This window comes from Prionailurus viverrinus, chromosome A2 (genome assembly GCF_022837055.1).
Source record: "Prionailurus viverrinus isolate Anna chromosome A2, UM_Priviv_1.0, whole genome shotgun sequence".
Classification (NCBI taxonomy): Eukaryota; Metazoa; Chordata; class Mammalia; order Carnivora; family Felidae; genus Prionailurus; species Prionailurus viverrinus.
The window spans coordinates 53,961,700-53,979,787 of NC_062562.1; the positions used below are offsets into that span (position 1 = coordinate 53,961,700).

At 36.3% G+C, this 18,088-nt stretch overlaps 1 protein-coding gene and 1 non-coding gene across 3 annotated transcripts in view; one reads left to right on the forward strand and one right to left on the reverse strand.

The window, feature by feature from the left end:
- The window catches only part of TMCC1 (transmembrane and coiled-coil domain family 1), a 243,805-nt gene that overhangs the window by 184,604 nt on the left and 41,113 nt on the right, over positions 1–18,088 (reverse strand). The window contains exons 2-3 of one of the 2 annotated variants that reach the window (XM_047838531.1): positions 9,153–9,208; positions 4,855–5,120 (exon numbers count right to left, since the gene is read on the reverse strand). In XM_047838531.1, the coding sequence (XP_047694487.1) occupies positions 4,855–5,079 (225 nt within the window). In that variant the 5' untranslated portion in view covers positions 5,080–5,120; positions 9,153–9,208. Of the gene's footprint in view, positions 1–4,854; positions 5,553–9,152; positions 9,209–18,088 lie in introns of those variants that run through there. The other variant, XM_047838522.1, reaches the window with a different exon arrangement.
- Positions 16,053–16,156, forward strand: LOC125161335 (U6 spliceosomal RNA). Its single transcript, XR_007150551.1, has one exon. It is a non-coding gene; the product is annotated as a U6 spliceosomal RNA (small nuclear RNA).

Consider the following 18,088-nt stretch of genomic DNA (forward strand, 5'->3'; position numbering starts at 1 on the left):
TGCATTCTGATTTTACACATGAATAACATGAGCTTTATCTCCCAGACTGGTGATTATAAATAAAATTATTAAAACTATAAGAAGTCCATTCTTCAGCAAGTGTTAACTAAGCAAATAGCAAACTGTCTGAATGAATGACTATTCTGCTAATTCTGAAGAATCGTCAGATCACTTAAATGTCTAGAAATAATTAACATCAATTTTTAGAAATAATCTTCTTTTTAAAATCACCAGCCAATCTTTACCAACTGCATAAAAAATAAATATTACCAACCTTTTCATGCCATTAGAGAAATACAAATTAAAAACCCCAATGCAATACCACTCACAAACTAGAATGGCTAAATTTAAAAATGATGACAACACCAAATATTGATGAGGATGTGAAGAAACTAAAATTTTCATACACTGCTGACAGAAATGCAAAATGGCACAGTCACTTTGTAAGTTAAACATGCATCGTGATAAATATATACGTGGTCTTCATTTCAGGTTCCTGGCACAGAGCTCCTGAAACCCTTGGATTTCTGGAGTGTGTGCTAATTGGATGACTAGTAGCCCCAGGATAGCTTTAGGATAGATGCAGAGTGCCAGAAAGACCAAGGCTCAATTAGAGGAGTGGAACTTTCATCCCCACCTCTCAACCTCCTGGAAAGGGAGAGGTTTTGGAAATGAGGTAATCACCAATGGCCAGTGATTTAACCAACTGTACATGCATAATGAAGCTGCCACAAAACTCCCTAAATGACACGGTTCAGAGAGCTTCCACGTTGGTGGTCACTATGTGTTGGGAGGGTGGTGTACCTAGAGAGACAAGAAAGCTGTGCATCACCAAACCTCCCCATCTACCTTGCCCTAGGCAGCTATTGTACTTTGGTGGTCCTGAATTGTATCCTTTATAATAAACCAATAAATGTAAGTAAAGTGCCTTTCTGGGTTCTGTGAGCCATTCTAGTAAATAACCAAACCTGAACAGGGAGTTGTAGAATAAATAGTTGGTTGGTCAGAAGCACAGGTGGGAACCTGAGACTTCCAACTGACATCTGAAGTGGAACCAAGTCCTTTAACAGTGAGATCTACATTAACTCTAACGAGTTACTGTCAGAATTTAATTGAATTGTAGGACACCCAGTTGGTGTCAGAACTGGTTGTCAGCGTGGGGAAAAAAAAAACATACACTGGGCGTCAAAAGTGTTTTTGAGTTAAAACAAGGCAGACACATTTACCATATGAATCAGAGAAATGAAAACATTAAGTCCTACATACAAAAGTTCATAGCAGTTTTATTAATAATAGCGAGAAAATGGAAATAATCCAAATGTCCATCAACCAGGGAACAAATAAACAAATAGATACACATCAGAATACTACTCAGCAAGGAAAAGGAATGATGCAACAACTAATTCTCCAAAGCAGTATGCTAAATGAAAAAAGCCAAACACAAAAGACTACATACTGTATAATACCACTTATAATAAATTCTAGAAAAGGCAAAACAATAGTAATAGAAAGTAGATCAGTGGTAGCCAGAGGCCAAGGATTAGAGAAAATAGGACAGACTACAGCAAAGGGGCATAAGAAGTCAGTGCGGGGTGATGGAAATGTTCCACATCATGACTACTGTTTTATGACCACACCTTTTTAAAACTAATCAACTGTATATTTAAAATTGGTGGGTTTGCATGGACACCTCACTGGCTCAGTCAGAAGAGTGTGCAACTCTTCATCTCAGGGTCGTGAGTTCGAGCCCCACATTGGGTATAGAGATTACTTAAATAAGTAAAAACAAAACAAAACAAAACTTAAAAATAATTGGTGGGTTTTCATAAAAATCCTAGAAGGTAGTAATTTCTCTGATATCAGTGGGAGTAACATTTTTTTAGGTATGTCTCCTGAGGCAAGGGAAACAAAAGCAAAAACAAACTATTGGGACACTTCATCAAAACAAAAAACTTCTGCATAGCAAAGGAAACAATCAACAAAAAACTAAAAGACAATCTACTGAATGGGAAATGACATATCCAGTAAAGGGTTAGTATCCAAAATATCTGTAAAGAACTTATATAACCAAAAATACAAATAATCCAATTAACAATGCAAAGACATGAACAGACATTTCTCTAAAGAAGACATATAGATGGCCAATAGACACATGGAAAGATGCTCAACATAATTCATCATTAGGGAAATGCAAATCAAAGCCACAATGAGATATCACCTCACACCTGTCAGAATGTCTAAAATCAAAAACACTAAAGAATTAGTGAGAATGTGGAGAAAAAGGAACTCTTGTTTACTGTTGGTAGAAATACAAATTGGTGCAGCCACTGTGGAAAACAGTAGAGGTTCCTCAAGAAATTAATAATAGAACCACAACGGCATCCAGTAATTGCACTACTGGGTATTTACCCAAAGAATACAAAAAACACTAATTTGAATACATATATGCACCTGTATATTTACTGCAGCATTATTTACAATAGCCATATTATGAAAGCAATCCAAGTAACCAATGACAGATGAATGGACAAAGAAAATATGGTACATATACACAATGGAATACTATTCAGTCATTAAAAAGAATGAAATCTTGCCATTTGCAACAACATGGATTGATCTAGAGAATACAATGCTAAGTGAAATAAGTCAGAGAAAGACAAATATTGTATCATTTCATTCACATGTGGAATTTAAGAAACAAGATGAATGATTAAAGGAAAAAAAAAGGACAAACCAAAAGAACACTCGTAACCATAGACAACAAACAGATGGTTACCAGAGGGGAGGTGGGTAGGGGGTGTTGAATGAAACAGATGAAGGGGATTAAGAGTACATTTATCTGGATGAGTAGTATTAATATATGGAATTGTTGAAATGACTATATTATACACCTGAAATTAACACTATACTGTTAACTACACAGGGATTAAAATAAAACAATGAAGTAAAATCGGTGGATTTTTCTGTAAATACATGTATTAAAGAAACAATTATTAAAAATGTTCCCCCCCGGCTCTCTATGAAGTTTTCTAAAGCAATATAAACACACACAATATGCTTTACTTACAATTTTTTTCTTTTTTTTTTTTGAGAGTGGGGGGAGGGTGCACATGAAAGGGCAGAGGGGCATGGCGGGGTAGAGAGAGAGATCCACACCCAATGCAGGTCTCAATCTTGACCCTGAGCTAAGATCATGACCTGAGCCAAAATCAAGAGTCAGATGCTTAAGTGACTGAGCCACCCAGGCGCCCCTAATTTTTAACATAAAAGTCTATAATCACAGAATCACGAGTAAAAAAAAAAAATTTCTTAGTGTTCGCTGGTACAGATTAAGACAAATTATATAGTTGCACTGTTAGTTATTGTCAACTAGATTGTATAATCAATGACCAAATGTCCTTTTTATTTCAAAGATAACTATTATGGGGGCGCCTGGGTGGCTAAGTAGGTTAAGTGTCTGACTTGGGCTAAGGCCATGATCTCATGGTTCAGTTCATGAATTCGAGCCCCGCTTCAGATTCTATGTCTCCCTCTCTCTCTGACCCTCCCCCGCTCACACTCTCTCTCAAAAATAAACATTAAAAAAAAAAAAGGTAACTAGTATGCACATAAATTTACATTATTTTCCTCATTTATACCTTTAATTTTAATGATGTGATTCATTATTCTGATGATTGCTATTCTGGTGAATATGTTATTCAGACAGGCTTAACTTCTTAAAATGATCTACTGTCTATTACTCATTTGTTTCTAATGTCACATTTAGATGGAGAGGTTTAAAGGTTCTAGATTCAATATTTATATTTCCAGGCTAAATATTCAGTAAAATAAATTTGCCTGTGCCAGAAGCAGACACAGTATAAAAGTGAGACTGATTAATCATTAAAACTTAAGGAATACATAAAAATAAATCCAAAACACAGCAAGATGGTGACTTATAGGGCAGACCTGGCCCACAAATATGTTCAGTTTGGCTTCTATACTAACAGGTTAAAAATCAGGAAATGAGTAAACTCATTTTCAAATTTCTCAAATCAGAAGACCTGGCAAGACTGGGCTCACAGTCCCAAATCACAACCATCAGCTAAAGCTAAGAAGACATTGCCCCTTTAGACAGGACTTGCACTCTCCACTTTGTCCTAGACCCATAACATGACTTCACTCATTGTTACTACCTGCCTGGCTACATGTACCTAAGTTTTCAAACCTTACCAGAACTATTTCTACTATGTGCCTTAACTAAGTTATTTTCATAAAACTAAGTTTTACGAAAAGAGCTCCCCCTAAATTTGTTAAGCCTAGTTCTCCCATCCAGGCAAACCTAAAAAACCTGTTTATTAAGAGTAAATTATAAGAATGCATGCACTTTATGACAGAATGCAAAATGTATACTGAATGCTGATGGTGTGGCACAGTATATGAAAACTATAACCAATTTGGTATATTCCCATGCTAAGCAGACAAACCCAGATTCTAGAACTTTCTTGCCTTCATTAATGTAAGAAAGTCAATTCATGTGCAAAACCAAAACAAGAATCATCTTTGCTCCTCTACCATAAAACTGAGCCCTTAACACACAAAAGGCACATGAAACATACTGAAGGTTTTAGCAAAAGGGTAAAATAAACAGAACATAGGAATATGTTAGGAAGCAAATAGGAATATAATTATAGGGATCCATTCATTAGCTAGAATGAGTATTATTCATCCCATGTATTTAATGGGAAAAAAACCTATTTTTTGCCACAATTTTGAGGTCCTTGCTATCTCTTTTTAGCTACCAAAAAGAAGTTTGGAGAGTCTTAGATATAAAGAACAGTAAGTTAACAGAAAAAGGAAATCTGGTAGACTTACCCGCTCTATAGTTGCCTCATCCCCTGGCAGACATGCAGCAGCAGCAGCACAAGCTATTTCCATCATAGCAGAGCTGGTTGGAGCATCAGTTGTAGATGAAGACCTGGGTCGGCCCGACTGCATAACAGTTGCCATCTCCTGGCCAGATTTCCTGTTGATTTGGGGGCTTCCCTTTGGGGCCTCTGGCTTGCCCCGCCTACTATGTAAGCTTGTCCCTCTCTTCATCTTGGGTGGCACTCGAATCTGCTGCAGGACACGATTCAGAGCTGTGGGGTGGGTGGGGACACCATCAATCTCAGCACATGCGTTCTGGCTTTCCAGATCCATTTCAGGTTCTGGATCTGCCTGAATTTGTTGCACATCGTGTGGAGACACTGATGACCTCCTGCGCTGGTGCTGGAAGAGATGCTTCAAGCCTTGGCCAATCACATTAATGTTCTCCAAAGCATTGTGGGTCATTTTAGACAGCTTCTGTTCTGATTCTGTCTGCTTTCTGGCCTCGGCATCTTGGGATTTGCCTCCAGGATCAGGGTCCTCATATAACTGTTCACTGCCCGAAGGCTCCATCAGTAGATTTAATATGCTTATTTGCAAACTCAAAAAATTTTAAACACACCAAGACTGTCAAATTAGGTAGGCATTTGCTTCAACAGTAACTACACATGCAGCTGTGAGACGGAGGCTTCATGCCTATCTAATGCTTAAAAAAAAAAGAAGAAAAGCAAAGAAAGAAAGAAAAGAGCATCTTATTATAAGTCCATGCAGAATTTTCAGTGTTAAAGAAAAAAACATGCCACTAGCCAAACAAACAGGCAATATCATTAAGCAATCTTTAATCAGAAGATTAAAAGACAGTTTTCTAGATAATGGGCAATGATTATTTTCTAGAATAGGAAAAAAGCTAAAAATAAGTACACAGCAAATGAAAATAGCAATGTTAAAAAAAAAAAATCCCTACAGGTTTCAACATATGAAGAACTGAATACCAGAGGAGTCATCTTGGAATGGAAACCATAATAATAGCTTACAGAACAGCCATTACTTGGGAAATCAAGAAGGAACAGACCATTCATACGTACAGTCTAGATAAGGCAATTTAATTCCTCTCAGTCACAACCACAGTTAATTGTCCATATGCTGAAACTCAGCAAAGTAAATTCAAAGAATAATAGTGAGAAGTGGACATCCCAATCTAACTGTGGATTTTAATGGAAAAGAGAAATTTTTTGTTACCAAATATTCATCAGTCACTGGTAAACAGGGGTGTTTATTGAGAAGAAAATGGAAACAAAAATCTTGCAAGTTGAATTCTCCACTGAACACAAAGGACCATCTGGCACCATATGAGCAAATGATCCAGGCAGAATCTGTCTCTACAGAAACTAGAGCTTTGCCCTGTACCAACTATCAAGAAGAGAGCTTCAGAGTCACTCCAGAGGTGGGGAACAAGAAGCAAGACAGTTTACATTTCAAATGGACAAGTGTTGAACAGCTGGGAGTTGGTCCCCACCCCCACCCTACCCTATGAAAAAGAGAGTCAAAGAAATCCCTTTCTTTGAATAGTGTCATCTCTGACAGAAGCTTCTCACATATCCACACAAATTAAAAGCAACGAAGTAACACAGTAACTGGGTAGACGGAAGAGTAGAGAAAAAGAAAGGTTAAAATGCAATCACACACCAATATTAAATGCAGGAAATTAAAAGGAAGCTGAAACTAAGAGATGTAAAGTCAGCAAAACTGCCATGGTTATGGAAATCACATGCAAAAAAAAAGGAAAGGAGATGGTAGGGATGAGATTTAATGGAAAGAAACAGTACTTTTGTATTGAGGTTCTGCAAATATATAAGTTTGTATTAATGCACAGAACCTGAGGACAAAATATGATATAGGATGTTCTTTATTTCCCTATTTTCCCTCAATTTTTTGTTCAACGAGCTTTAAAACTCCCTACACTACCAAGTACTTTGAACAGCCTAAGTCACTACTAGTAAGGCCCTATGGGGGTCATGTTCTGGGGATATGGAGACTCCTTGCCACCAAGTAGCAATCTAGAAGGCATAAACTAGCTGGAATGTAAGAGTTAACTGTGAACTAAAGGATACTAGAGTTCAGAGGGGTAGGAATGCAAACCCTCTAGTTTTCTTCTTGGTAACTACTCTCAGAAGGAAGACCTTCTTACCGTGTATATGGCACTGTCATTGTGGCTCTGCTGTCCATATTCTTTCATACTTATTTACTCATCTCCTGACCTCTTCATGACTCAGAGGCATAAACATCACGACAGACTTAAAGACATTTATCTCTCACCAGTACCTTCCCACTTTCTAAATACCACAAAATTCTTTGCTCCTAAATTAGGCAAATGAGTAGCAGTCATGAGAACAGGAAATTTCACTGCTTGTTGCTTAAACTCTTTGTGGTCATGCTGAAATCCTGCCATACCACCTGGGCCTCTTGCCCTTTTCCTGATTGCACATTGCTTTTGTTTTTCCTCTTCCCATTGAGGGAGCTCAGAATGAAACCCTTAATCCTTATTAGTTAATGACTGTCTTGGCCTTTACTGGAGTTTTCTGGGGCTCCTTGAGGGCAAAAATATTGCCAATATTGCCAGTAGTACATATATTTAATTATACTCACCTTCACTCATGAGTTTGTGGAGCACACTAATAGTTATTGAATTATTTCCACCCTACAAAGCATTGAGCCCCTCAGAGAAGAAGAGCTATGTAACCAAGATACTCCAGTAACTAATCTGGGCAATTGAGACCCTGAGAAGATGGGAAGATGTGAAAGCAGCAGACTAATAAGGTAGTAATTTACCTTTCTCCTTATTTGTATTCCATTAGCTAAATAATACAACTGATTTTTTTGTTGTATCTGGAAGCAAAAGATAGAAGTTTCTCCCATGAGAGTAAAAGATACCACAATAAAGGAATGGTGTCAAAGTTAGCTGGAAAACCAAATAAATAACGTACTTTACTTGTCCTATATATAAAGATGTTACCTGTAAACCTGTTTCTTTGGGCAGTGTTATAAGCTAATCAAATGGCCATCTGATAATTAAAAAAAAAGGGGGGCGGGAACATAATACATTTTTAACATAACTTCATTTGAGATTTCACTAGCATCTGTACATCATCTTTATTTTCAAACAACTGGAAATGATGACTGATTACAAATAAAAAAATAACAGCATTCCTAAGAAAACCTAAAAACAGTGTCAATTTCCAAGCCAAAGCTTGCACAGGCTATCTATACGGCTGCAAAGGTTATATACTACAACAGTAATAAATTCTGGGATTTCTAAAGGCAAGACATACCTTAATCATACTAAGCAGAGGCCTATTTAGCATGGAACCCTAAAAAACCAAAATTAAGCTTTAAACATCAAGTTCTAATATAAGAATTTTTAAAAACAACCTGTGGCACTGACTCTAAAATGTACTAGTATTTATACTTGTATCTATTATCTGCATTACTGCTGTGATAACAATACAAACAAAAAATATGGTCAAATTTTTGAAGCTTGTTAAAATTTTCTGTAGGTCAACAGAAAATCTTTAAGGCTACCTTTTGATATACACCAAATATGATGGAAGGTCAAATACTGTGTCCAAAATACCAAAGACAGTGATGGTATACTGCTGACAGTAAGAATGCAAGCACTAAACAAATTCAATAATGCCAAAATTTTTTAGGACTCCCTTATTTTCTCCTTTAAGACAGCAAATTCAAATGAGTAACCCTGCTCAGTTTATAAAACTCTCCAAACAATATATTGAGATGCCTGGTTTAACACAAGTTCAATCATAAAGCATCATAAGATAGAAATGTTGGCTTCACTTTTATTCACTCAGCTTCTCTGAAAAGTAAAGTTTTTATAAGTAAACCAGAAGAAGTAAAGAAAGAGAAAAGGGAGTAGAAGGATGTAAGGAAAAAGAGGGGAAAGAATACAAAGTAAGGAAAAGAGAAGGAAAAGGTAGCTATCTACAGACCAGGTATTTCAGAGAACTTTGTTAAATTCTCCGAAATTTTAACAATTTTTCTAGAAAGACATAATACACCATTACTTCACATTCAAGAAACAATCTACTCTGAATTAAAATCAGAAATATTTAAAAGTTATGTTTTAAAACTCTGGCAAAGGTTTAGGAGGGTGCTCTGGAAAACCATTCAAATTATATATAAATTATCTTTATTTCTTTTTTTCTTTACTTTTTTTTTCTTTTCTGATAGATATGGTGACCAAAGCTTTTTGGCTTGGCTATCAACCAAGCCAAGAGTTGTATACTTGCCTTTATCACTCTTCTTCAAGCACTTCTAAGGTGTACAGGAATCCTTTCAGGAAAAGCTGAAAGTGAACATTAAGAATTACAAAGTGAAAAACTTAGATGGGTAGCTTATCTATTACATATACACAGAAAAAAACTGAGTTTATATGTTTATGTTAATATTTATCTTTCACTGGTAGGAGTAGGGTAATTTTTTCTAATATTTTTCAGTGTCTTCTAATTTTTCACAAATGTTATGAAGAAAAATTATAATCAACAAAGAAGATATTTTTGAAAAAAGTGCTAACTTGTTAGTACTTAAGGAAGTGCACATGTAATAAATAGCAATGAATATTTTTACACTCTCATACTGAATTAGGAATGGCTATTAATTTTAAACTTAAAATGAAATGCAAAGCAAGCACATAAAGACAATTTTATAAGCAAATATTTTTTCAAGTAGTTTGCAATTCTAGATCTGTAATATTGCATTCAAAGCTAACTCTTAAAAACTGTATCTACCATGTACAATTGAGAATCAAGATGCACGAAAATTGAAATTTTTGTGGAAAACGACCTTCTGACAGCCATTACCAGAGAAACTATTTAATTAAACAAGTATTGGGGGAGCATTTGTTTTATGCTCAGCATTATACAGACCAAATGAAAGCATATTACCCTGCCCTTGAGGAACTCACAATCTGGGATGGAAAGTCAGATTCACGTACTTAAAACGAAAGGAAACTAGCACAAAACCATATTATTAAGCTAAAATGTGTGAAGAAAACTGCAATTAATATTAGAAGATCAGTTAAGAACAGATTTGTTCAGGAAAGCTTCATGAAACTTTTAACTGAGCTTTGAAGGATGAGAAAATGGATGAATAAGCAGGAAGATATGCACCAAGATTTCCATCTAGAAGAGCAGTAAACACAATATGTTTGGGGGCCAGTAAAGATGCTAGATGACTCTACTGGTCTATATACATTCCTAAGGCAACTGAAGAATGGGGTGGCTCGTGGGTAGATGTGAGAGAGGACTTCCTATCACATAGTCTTTTGTACCTTTTGAATTCTGTGCCTTACGACTATTATTACATATTGAAAAATAAACATATTTTTAAAAAGGAAGGAATCACATGTTTTAATCTCTGGGGTAAACATTTAAAAAGTAGTAAAATAATACATAATTACTATGATAATAGAAAGGAAATACAAATTAAAATGCCCAAATGAATGCAAAAAGGAGGGTAGATCACAGAACAAGTAGAACTTAATATAAAAGCAAAACATAAGGTGTCAAATAGAAGCTCAAATATTCCAGTAACTACACTAATATAATCAGACCAAAAGACAAAAATTATTGCACTGGTGTTCACAAAAATCACTCCTAAAATAAAAAGAAAACAGTTAAAAATAGGGGCACCTGGGTGGCTCAGTCGGTTGAGCATCAGACTTCGGCTCAGGTCATAATTTCACGGCTCTGTGAGTTCAAGCCCTGCACTGGGCTCTGTGCTAACAGCTCAGAGGCTGGAGCCTGTTTTGGATTCTGTGCCTCCCCCTCTCTCTGCCCCTCCTCCACTCCCACTCCGTCTCTGTCTCTCTCAAAAATAAACAAACATTTTAAAAAAGGCAGGGAGGCACCTGGTTGGCTCAGCTGGTTAAGCGCCTGACTCTTGGCTTCAGCTCAAGTCACAATCTCACAGTTTCATGAGTTTGAGTCCCACTTCGGTCTTGGGATTCTTTCTCCCTCCCTCCCTCCCTCCCTCTCTCTTTCTCTCTCTGCCCCTCCCCTGCTCACACTGTCTTGGTCTCTCTCAAAAATAAATAAACTTAAAAAAAAAAAGAAAAAACAGTTAAAAAGTATAGGAAGGTCATACAGACATAAACTAAAAGAAAGCCTCTCTAGCCATATTAATAGTACTCAAAGTAGACTTTAATGCAAAAAGCATTTGTAGGCGTATAATTCATAGAATTCAAGTATAACTCATGAGTAAGATATAACAATTTAAGATTCGTACGCACGTAATAACATAGCCTTCAAATATATAAAGTGAAAGTTGGGAAAATTACAAAGAGTGAAAAATATCCATAATCATAATGGGGAAACTTTTAACAACTCTGAGTAGCTGACCAATGACTCAGAAAGAGATTAGAAAAGGATAAAAATATAGATTTGAATAGCATGATTAACCAGACCTACACTACCCAATAACTGAAGAATAAATACTCTATCAAGCACAGATATCTTTTACCAAAATTGATCATATGCTGAGCCCTAAGGTAAGTCTCACAAGTTACTCTGTGACCACAGTGTGGATTCCTAATGTTCAGAGAGTGAAAAGAATCACACTCTTCCTACCCGAACCCCATTTTCTCTTGATCTAACCTCTAGCAATACAGCAGAGATGGGAAGTTGGGCCACACGGGTGAAGGCGGGAAGGAAATACAGGCTTCCAGTTATGGAATAAGTCATGGAAATAAAAGGCACAGCATAAGGATACAGTCAATGTAACAAAGTAACATCGATGTAAAGACACAGATGGTAGTTATACTTGAGGTGAATGAACACAGCATAATGCATAAGCTTGTCATATCACTAAGCTGTATACCTGAAACTAATGTAACACTGTTATGTCAACTATACTCAAAAAAACATACATACATAAATTTTTAAAATACAGCAGGGATAGAGCAACACAGAGGCTGGACAAATACCCAAAACCCGGAAAAAGGGAAAGCTTTCTCTCCAACTAAAGGAAATATAGTCCCAAGAGCATGGAAGAATTCCATTGCAGTTAGGAGGATTTAAAATATAATTTTGACAAACGGCTTAAGACTGAATGTGGGCTAACATGAGGCTGGAAAGCCCCTGGGGGCTGCAATCATAAGAGTTCTCACCCTGATGTATGCTTTTTTCCAGAAACTTCAAAAGAATCTCTAATGCAGGGGCGTGGATCTGAGAATATGCAGAAAAAGCTCCTCATCCTTGCCCTCACCCATACCTATGGAGCTTGAAGAGTAGAATAGCCAATGCCAATCAGCCGAGATCTATTTCCCCCATCTCCCTATGGAACAAAAGGCTGAATCTGCAAAGAAAAATTCATCAAATACCCAGAGGACACTGGTAGAATCCCACTAGAGCTGAAGGAAAGAAAAAGAGACTGAGGATACTGACACACAATTTTCACTCTCTGTAAAGTAACAATAACCTTAATGCAGGGTGAGAGAGGTTTGAAAAACCTTAACTTTAAAAACCTTACGTTTTAGGGGTAACTGGGTGGCTCAATCGGTTAAGCAAATGACTTTGGCTCAGGTCATGATCTCCTGGTTGGTGACTTAAAGCCCCAAGTCAGGATCTGTGCTGATAGCTCAGAGCCTGGAGACTGCTTCAGATTCTGTGTCTCCCTCTCTCTCGCCCTCCCCCACTCACACTTTCTCTCAAAAATAAACATGAAAAAAAAATTTTAATTAAAAAATTTTTAATAAAAAAATAAGTAAAATCCTTAGGTTTTAAAAATTAATCTAGACACTGCAGGTGGGTAAAAAGAAAGAAGAGGAGAAACTCTACCCAAGGAAGTGGAATGTAAAGTTTTGTGAAGCCCACATCTACAAGACCCAGATTCTAACATCTGCCTAAATCTGAGGCTTAACAGACCATCAAGAATTCCTCTTATCCTCCATTACCACACTAACAGGCTCCAAATAAAAATAACAGTGGAATATAGCTGCAAGAGACAGACTCTGAGAAACAGTATAGAGGGAAAATCCAAAGCTAAGCATGGAGATAAGGGACGCTAGGAGACAAAGGACACTAGAAAAACTTGAAGTCTCTGGGTTCCCATGGCAAGAACAAATATCAACTCTGGTAACCATGGCAATAATAAACTTCAAATATAGCCCAACCCCTAACAAATTAACACAAATTCCACCTTAAATGAGAGCAGAAAAAGGGATGCCTGGGTGGCTTAAGTGAGCATCTGGACTCTTGATTTTGGCTCAGGCCATGATGCCAGGGTCTAGCAGAAATTTGCAGTCTTCTTCAAGCATATAAAATATTTACTTCAGTATCTCCTATCCTATACAATATGTTCAGCTTTCAACAAAAAAATTATGAAGTATGCCAAAAACACAGCTTGAAGAAACAAAGCAATCATCAGAACTAGATTCAGATATGACAGATTTTGGACCTAGAAGGGAATTTATAAATTCAGAGACATGGAAATTATAAGAAAGGATCAAGTGGAAATTCTAGAAATAAAAACAGTAACAAAGAACAAAAGTTTATTAGTAGACTTGAAACAGCCGAAAAAAGAATCAGATAAGCTAACAGAAATTACCCAAATTGAAAAGTAAAGAAGAAAAAACAGTAGGAAAATAAAACAGGAGAGAACATCTGAGAACTGTGGGAAAAAAATCAAACAATGTAACATACACATACTTAGAATGGCAGGAGACAGAAAGAATGGAGAAGAAGTATTAGAATGCCCAAGAACTAAGCAAAATTAGTGACAAGGCACCAAACTACAGACTTAAGAAGCTCCAAAAACAAATAAGATAAATATATCCTCCCCCACCAAAATACACATGCCTGGGCCTATCATATTTAAATTGCTGAAAGGCAAAGAGAAAATCTTGAAGATAGCAAGAGAGGGGAAAACATATTGCATACAGAGGAACAAAAATAAGGATTATAATAAACTTTGTCAGAAACGTTGCCAAGTAAGAAGACAATGGAGTGACAACTTAAAAATGTTGAAAGAAAAAAACTGCCCAGCCAGTACTCTATATCAAGTAAAAATATTCTTCATAAGGAGAAATAAAGACTCTCTCAGACAAACAAAAACAAAGAATTCATTGCCAGCAGACCCACCATACAAGAAATATTAAAGGAAATTCTTCAGGCAGAATGGATACAGGTGAAAAGCTTGGATCTACCCAAAAAATGAATAAACGAAAGTACAATAAAGTCTTTCCTCTTTCAGATTTTTAAAAAAAATTTTTTAACGTTTATTCATTTTTGAGAGATGGAGAGAGACAGAGCATGAGTGGTGGAGGGGCGGAGAGAGAGGGAGACACAGAATCGGTAGCAGGCTCCAGGCTCTGAGCTGTCAGCAAAGAGCCTGATGTGAGGCTTGAACCCACGGGCCACGAGATCATGATCTAAGCTGAAGTCGGACGCTTAACTGACTGAGCCACCCTGGCACCCCTCTCTTTCAGATTTTTAATTACTCTAAAATACAATTGTTTGGAGCAGTGAACAGCGTACTGGTTATTTATAGCATTATGTAATAAAATATATTAACAACAGTGACAGTGAAAGGAAGAATTAGGAACATAAAATATTAAGATACATGCACTACATGTGAAGTGGTATAATTTGAAGGTATACTAAAATTATTTTAAAACATATACTGTAAATCCAAAGACAACAACTAAAAACCATTTTAGGTGAGTATAAATAAGTCAACAGGGAGGATATAATACTAACAAAAAGCTCAATTCACACTACAGAAGGCAAAGGAAAAAAGAAATGCAACAAATATAAACAGCTAGCAAGATGGTAAGTTTTAATCTAATTATTACCAAATAGTTATTAATAACTAATTAATAATTAATTACTTTAATAATATGGTCTAAAAAAACACCAGTTAAAAGACAAATTGTTAGACTGGATGAAAAAGCATGATCAAGCTAAAAGCCATCTACAAAAAGTCCACTAAATATAAAGATTAAGGAGCGCCTGGGTGGCCAGTCGGTTAAGCATCCAACTTTGGATCAGGTCCTGATCTCATGGTTCATGAGTTCGAGCCTCATGTCAGGCTCTGTGCTGACAGCTCAGAACCTGGAGCCTGCTTCAGATTCTGTGTCTCCTCTCTCTGCCCTCCCCCACTCACACTCTGTCTGTCTCTCTCTCTCAAAAATAAATAGACATTAAAAAAAAACCTTTTTTTTAATATATAAAGATTTAGATAGGAAAAGGTAAAACAATAGAAAAAGATACCATACACTCACCAAAAGAAAGTACAGCCAAATCAATTTCAAAGCAGACTTCAGAATCAGAAAGACTGTCTAGGATAAGAAGGCCACTACATAATGATAAATGGGTCAATTCTCCAAGAAGAATGTAACAATCATAAATACATATGCACTCTAAAATAAGAGCTTTAGGGGTGCCTTGGTGACTCAGTCAGTTGAGCATCCATCCAACTCTTGATTTCAGCTCAGGTCATGGTCCTGGGGTGGTGGGATTGAGCGGCAAATTGAATTCCATGCTAAGCATGGAGCCTGTTTGCATTGGTCTCTCTCTCTCTCTCTCTCCCCCCCACCCTCCCTCCTGCCTTCTGCCCATTTCCCTCACTTGTGCTCTCTCTCTGGAATTTAAAAAAAAAAAAAAAAAAAAAAAACTATTAAAATAAGAACTTTAAAATACATGAGGCAAAAATTGATGGATCTAACAAGAGAAACAGACAAATCTACAATTATAGTTAAAGAGTTTTGGGGTGCCTGATGGCTCAGTTAGGTGAACGTCTGACTCCTGATTTTGTCTCAGGGTCATGAGGTCATAAAGTCAAGCCCTGCATTGGGCTCCACACTAAGCTTGAAGCCTACTTGGGATTCTTTCTCTCTCTCTTCTCCTCTCCCCTAACTCTCTCTCTAAAATAACATAACATAACATAACATAAATAAATAAATAGATAAATAGATAAATAGATAAAAAGACTTTCAACTCAGTAACTGTTAAAACAAGTAGGCAGAAAATCAGGAAGGAGACCTCAATAGTACTACCACCTAACTTACATGACATTTGCAAAACACTTTACCCAGTAACTGGTAAATATACATTCTTTTCAAGTGCACTTGGAACACTCACAAAGACATATTATATTCTGTGCCATAAAATAAATCTCAACACTATTTTTTTGTGCTCGCTTCGGAAGCACATATACTAAAATTGGAACGATACAGAGATTATCATGGCCCCTGTGCGAGGGTGACACGCAAATTCGTAAAGCATTCAGTATTTTTACAAAACAGAAGAGACTCATAAATATGGAGAACAAACTGAGAGTTACTGGAGGGGTTGCGGGAGGGGGGATGGGCTAAATGGGTAAGGGGTACTAAGGAATCTACTCCAGAAGTCATGGTTGCACTATATGCTAACTAATTTGGATGTAAATTTTAAAAAATAAAAAATAAAATTTTAAAAAATAAAATATTGTTTTTTATGATGTAAAGTACATTCTCAGATCACAATGAAATTACATTAAAATCAATTAGCAAAAGATCTGGGAAAGTTGCCCCAAATACTTGGATATTAAACAATATACTCCTAAATAACCCATGGGTAAAAGAGGAAGCCTAGAAAAAAACAGAAATATTTTCAAATAAGTGAAAATGGAACATCAAAACTTGTGGGATGTTAAAACAGTGCCCAGAGAAAAATTTAGTTTTAAATGCATATACAGTAAAACCTTGGATTGCGAGTAACTTGCTCTGTGAGTGTTCTGCAAGACGAGCAAACATTTCTAATAAATTTTAACTTAATGAGTGATGTCTTGTAATACAAGTAGTATGTGACACCGAACATCACATGATTACATGATCACAACTGAGCCAATGGTTCTTCTCTCTCCCGCTGTCTCTGCAGGATTGTGGATGATTGTCTCCCATGCTCCGTCTCAGGCCACAGCATTTGGCAGAAATCAGGGTTTTTCAGAAGGTTGGAAGGTACCCACAACTGGCACTAGTGTATTTTTTTTTGTCACTTCAAAGCACCTATAGACAGTCCTTTGCTTTTCCATACAAGAGTAAGCTTAGGAATGCTTTGCTTCATTCTAGGTCAGGCTGCCTGCAGACATAGACCCTTTCCTCTGCTGCCTTATTGCCAGTTACATTAAATACAGTATCTGACAGCAGTTGATTAATACTGTACTGTAGTCAACATCTTTGTGAGTGTATACAATGGCCCCCATGCAGAAAAAGATTCCATTGGGCCAAAAGATAGCAGTGATTCCATTAGTGATAGTGAACCCTCCTCCTCTCACACCAGTCAGAAAGGTTTTCAAAAGTAAGTGCAGGCTAATTTATTTTTCTTTATATTTTGTATTTTCTCTACTATTTTATATTAGATTACAGTATTGTAATCATTTTTATATGAATATTTTTGGGTTGTAGAATGAATCATCTGAGTTTCCATTATTTCTTATGGGGAAATTCACTTTGATACACAAGAGCTCTGGATTACAAGCATGTCTCCGTGATGAATTATGTCCACAAACCAAGGTTTTACTGTATTAAAAAAGACCTAAAATCAATAATTTAAGCTTCTACTTTAAGAAACTTAAAAGATCAAATTAAATCTAAATCAAAGTGAAAGTGAAAGAAAAAAATAATAAAAATTAGGGCAGAAATCAATGAAACTGAGAACAGAAACACAATGGAGAAAAATAAATGAAAGCAAAAGCTGGTTCTTTGAAAAGATCAATAAAATTAATGAACTAGTTGTAGCCAGGCTAACCAAGAAATGGGAAAGACACAAATTACCACTAACTGGAATAAAAGAGAGGGGACATTAACACTGACACAACAGATATTAAAAGGGTAATAAATACAACAAACCCCTCTATGCCCATAATTTTGATAGCTTAGATGAAATGAACCAATTCCTTCAAAGGTGACACAAACTACAAAACCTATACAAGGAGAAATAGATAACCTGGATAACTCTGTATCTAAATAAAGTGAATTTGTAGTAGTAACCCCTCAAAAAAAGGGAAACTCCAGACCCAGATGGTTTTACTGATTAATTCTACCAACTATTTCAGGAAGAAATAATGATTCTGCAAAATCTCATAGAAGAGGGAACATTTCATTTCATGAGGCCAACATTACTCTAATACTAAAATAAAACAAAGACATTACCAAAAAAAAAAATTACAGATCAATACTCTTAAGTGA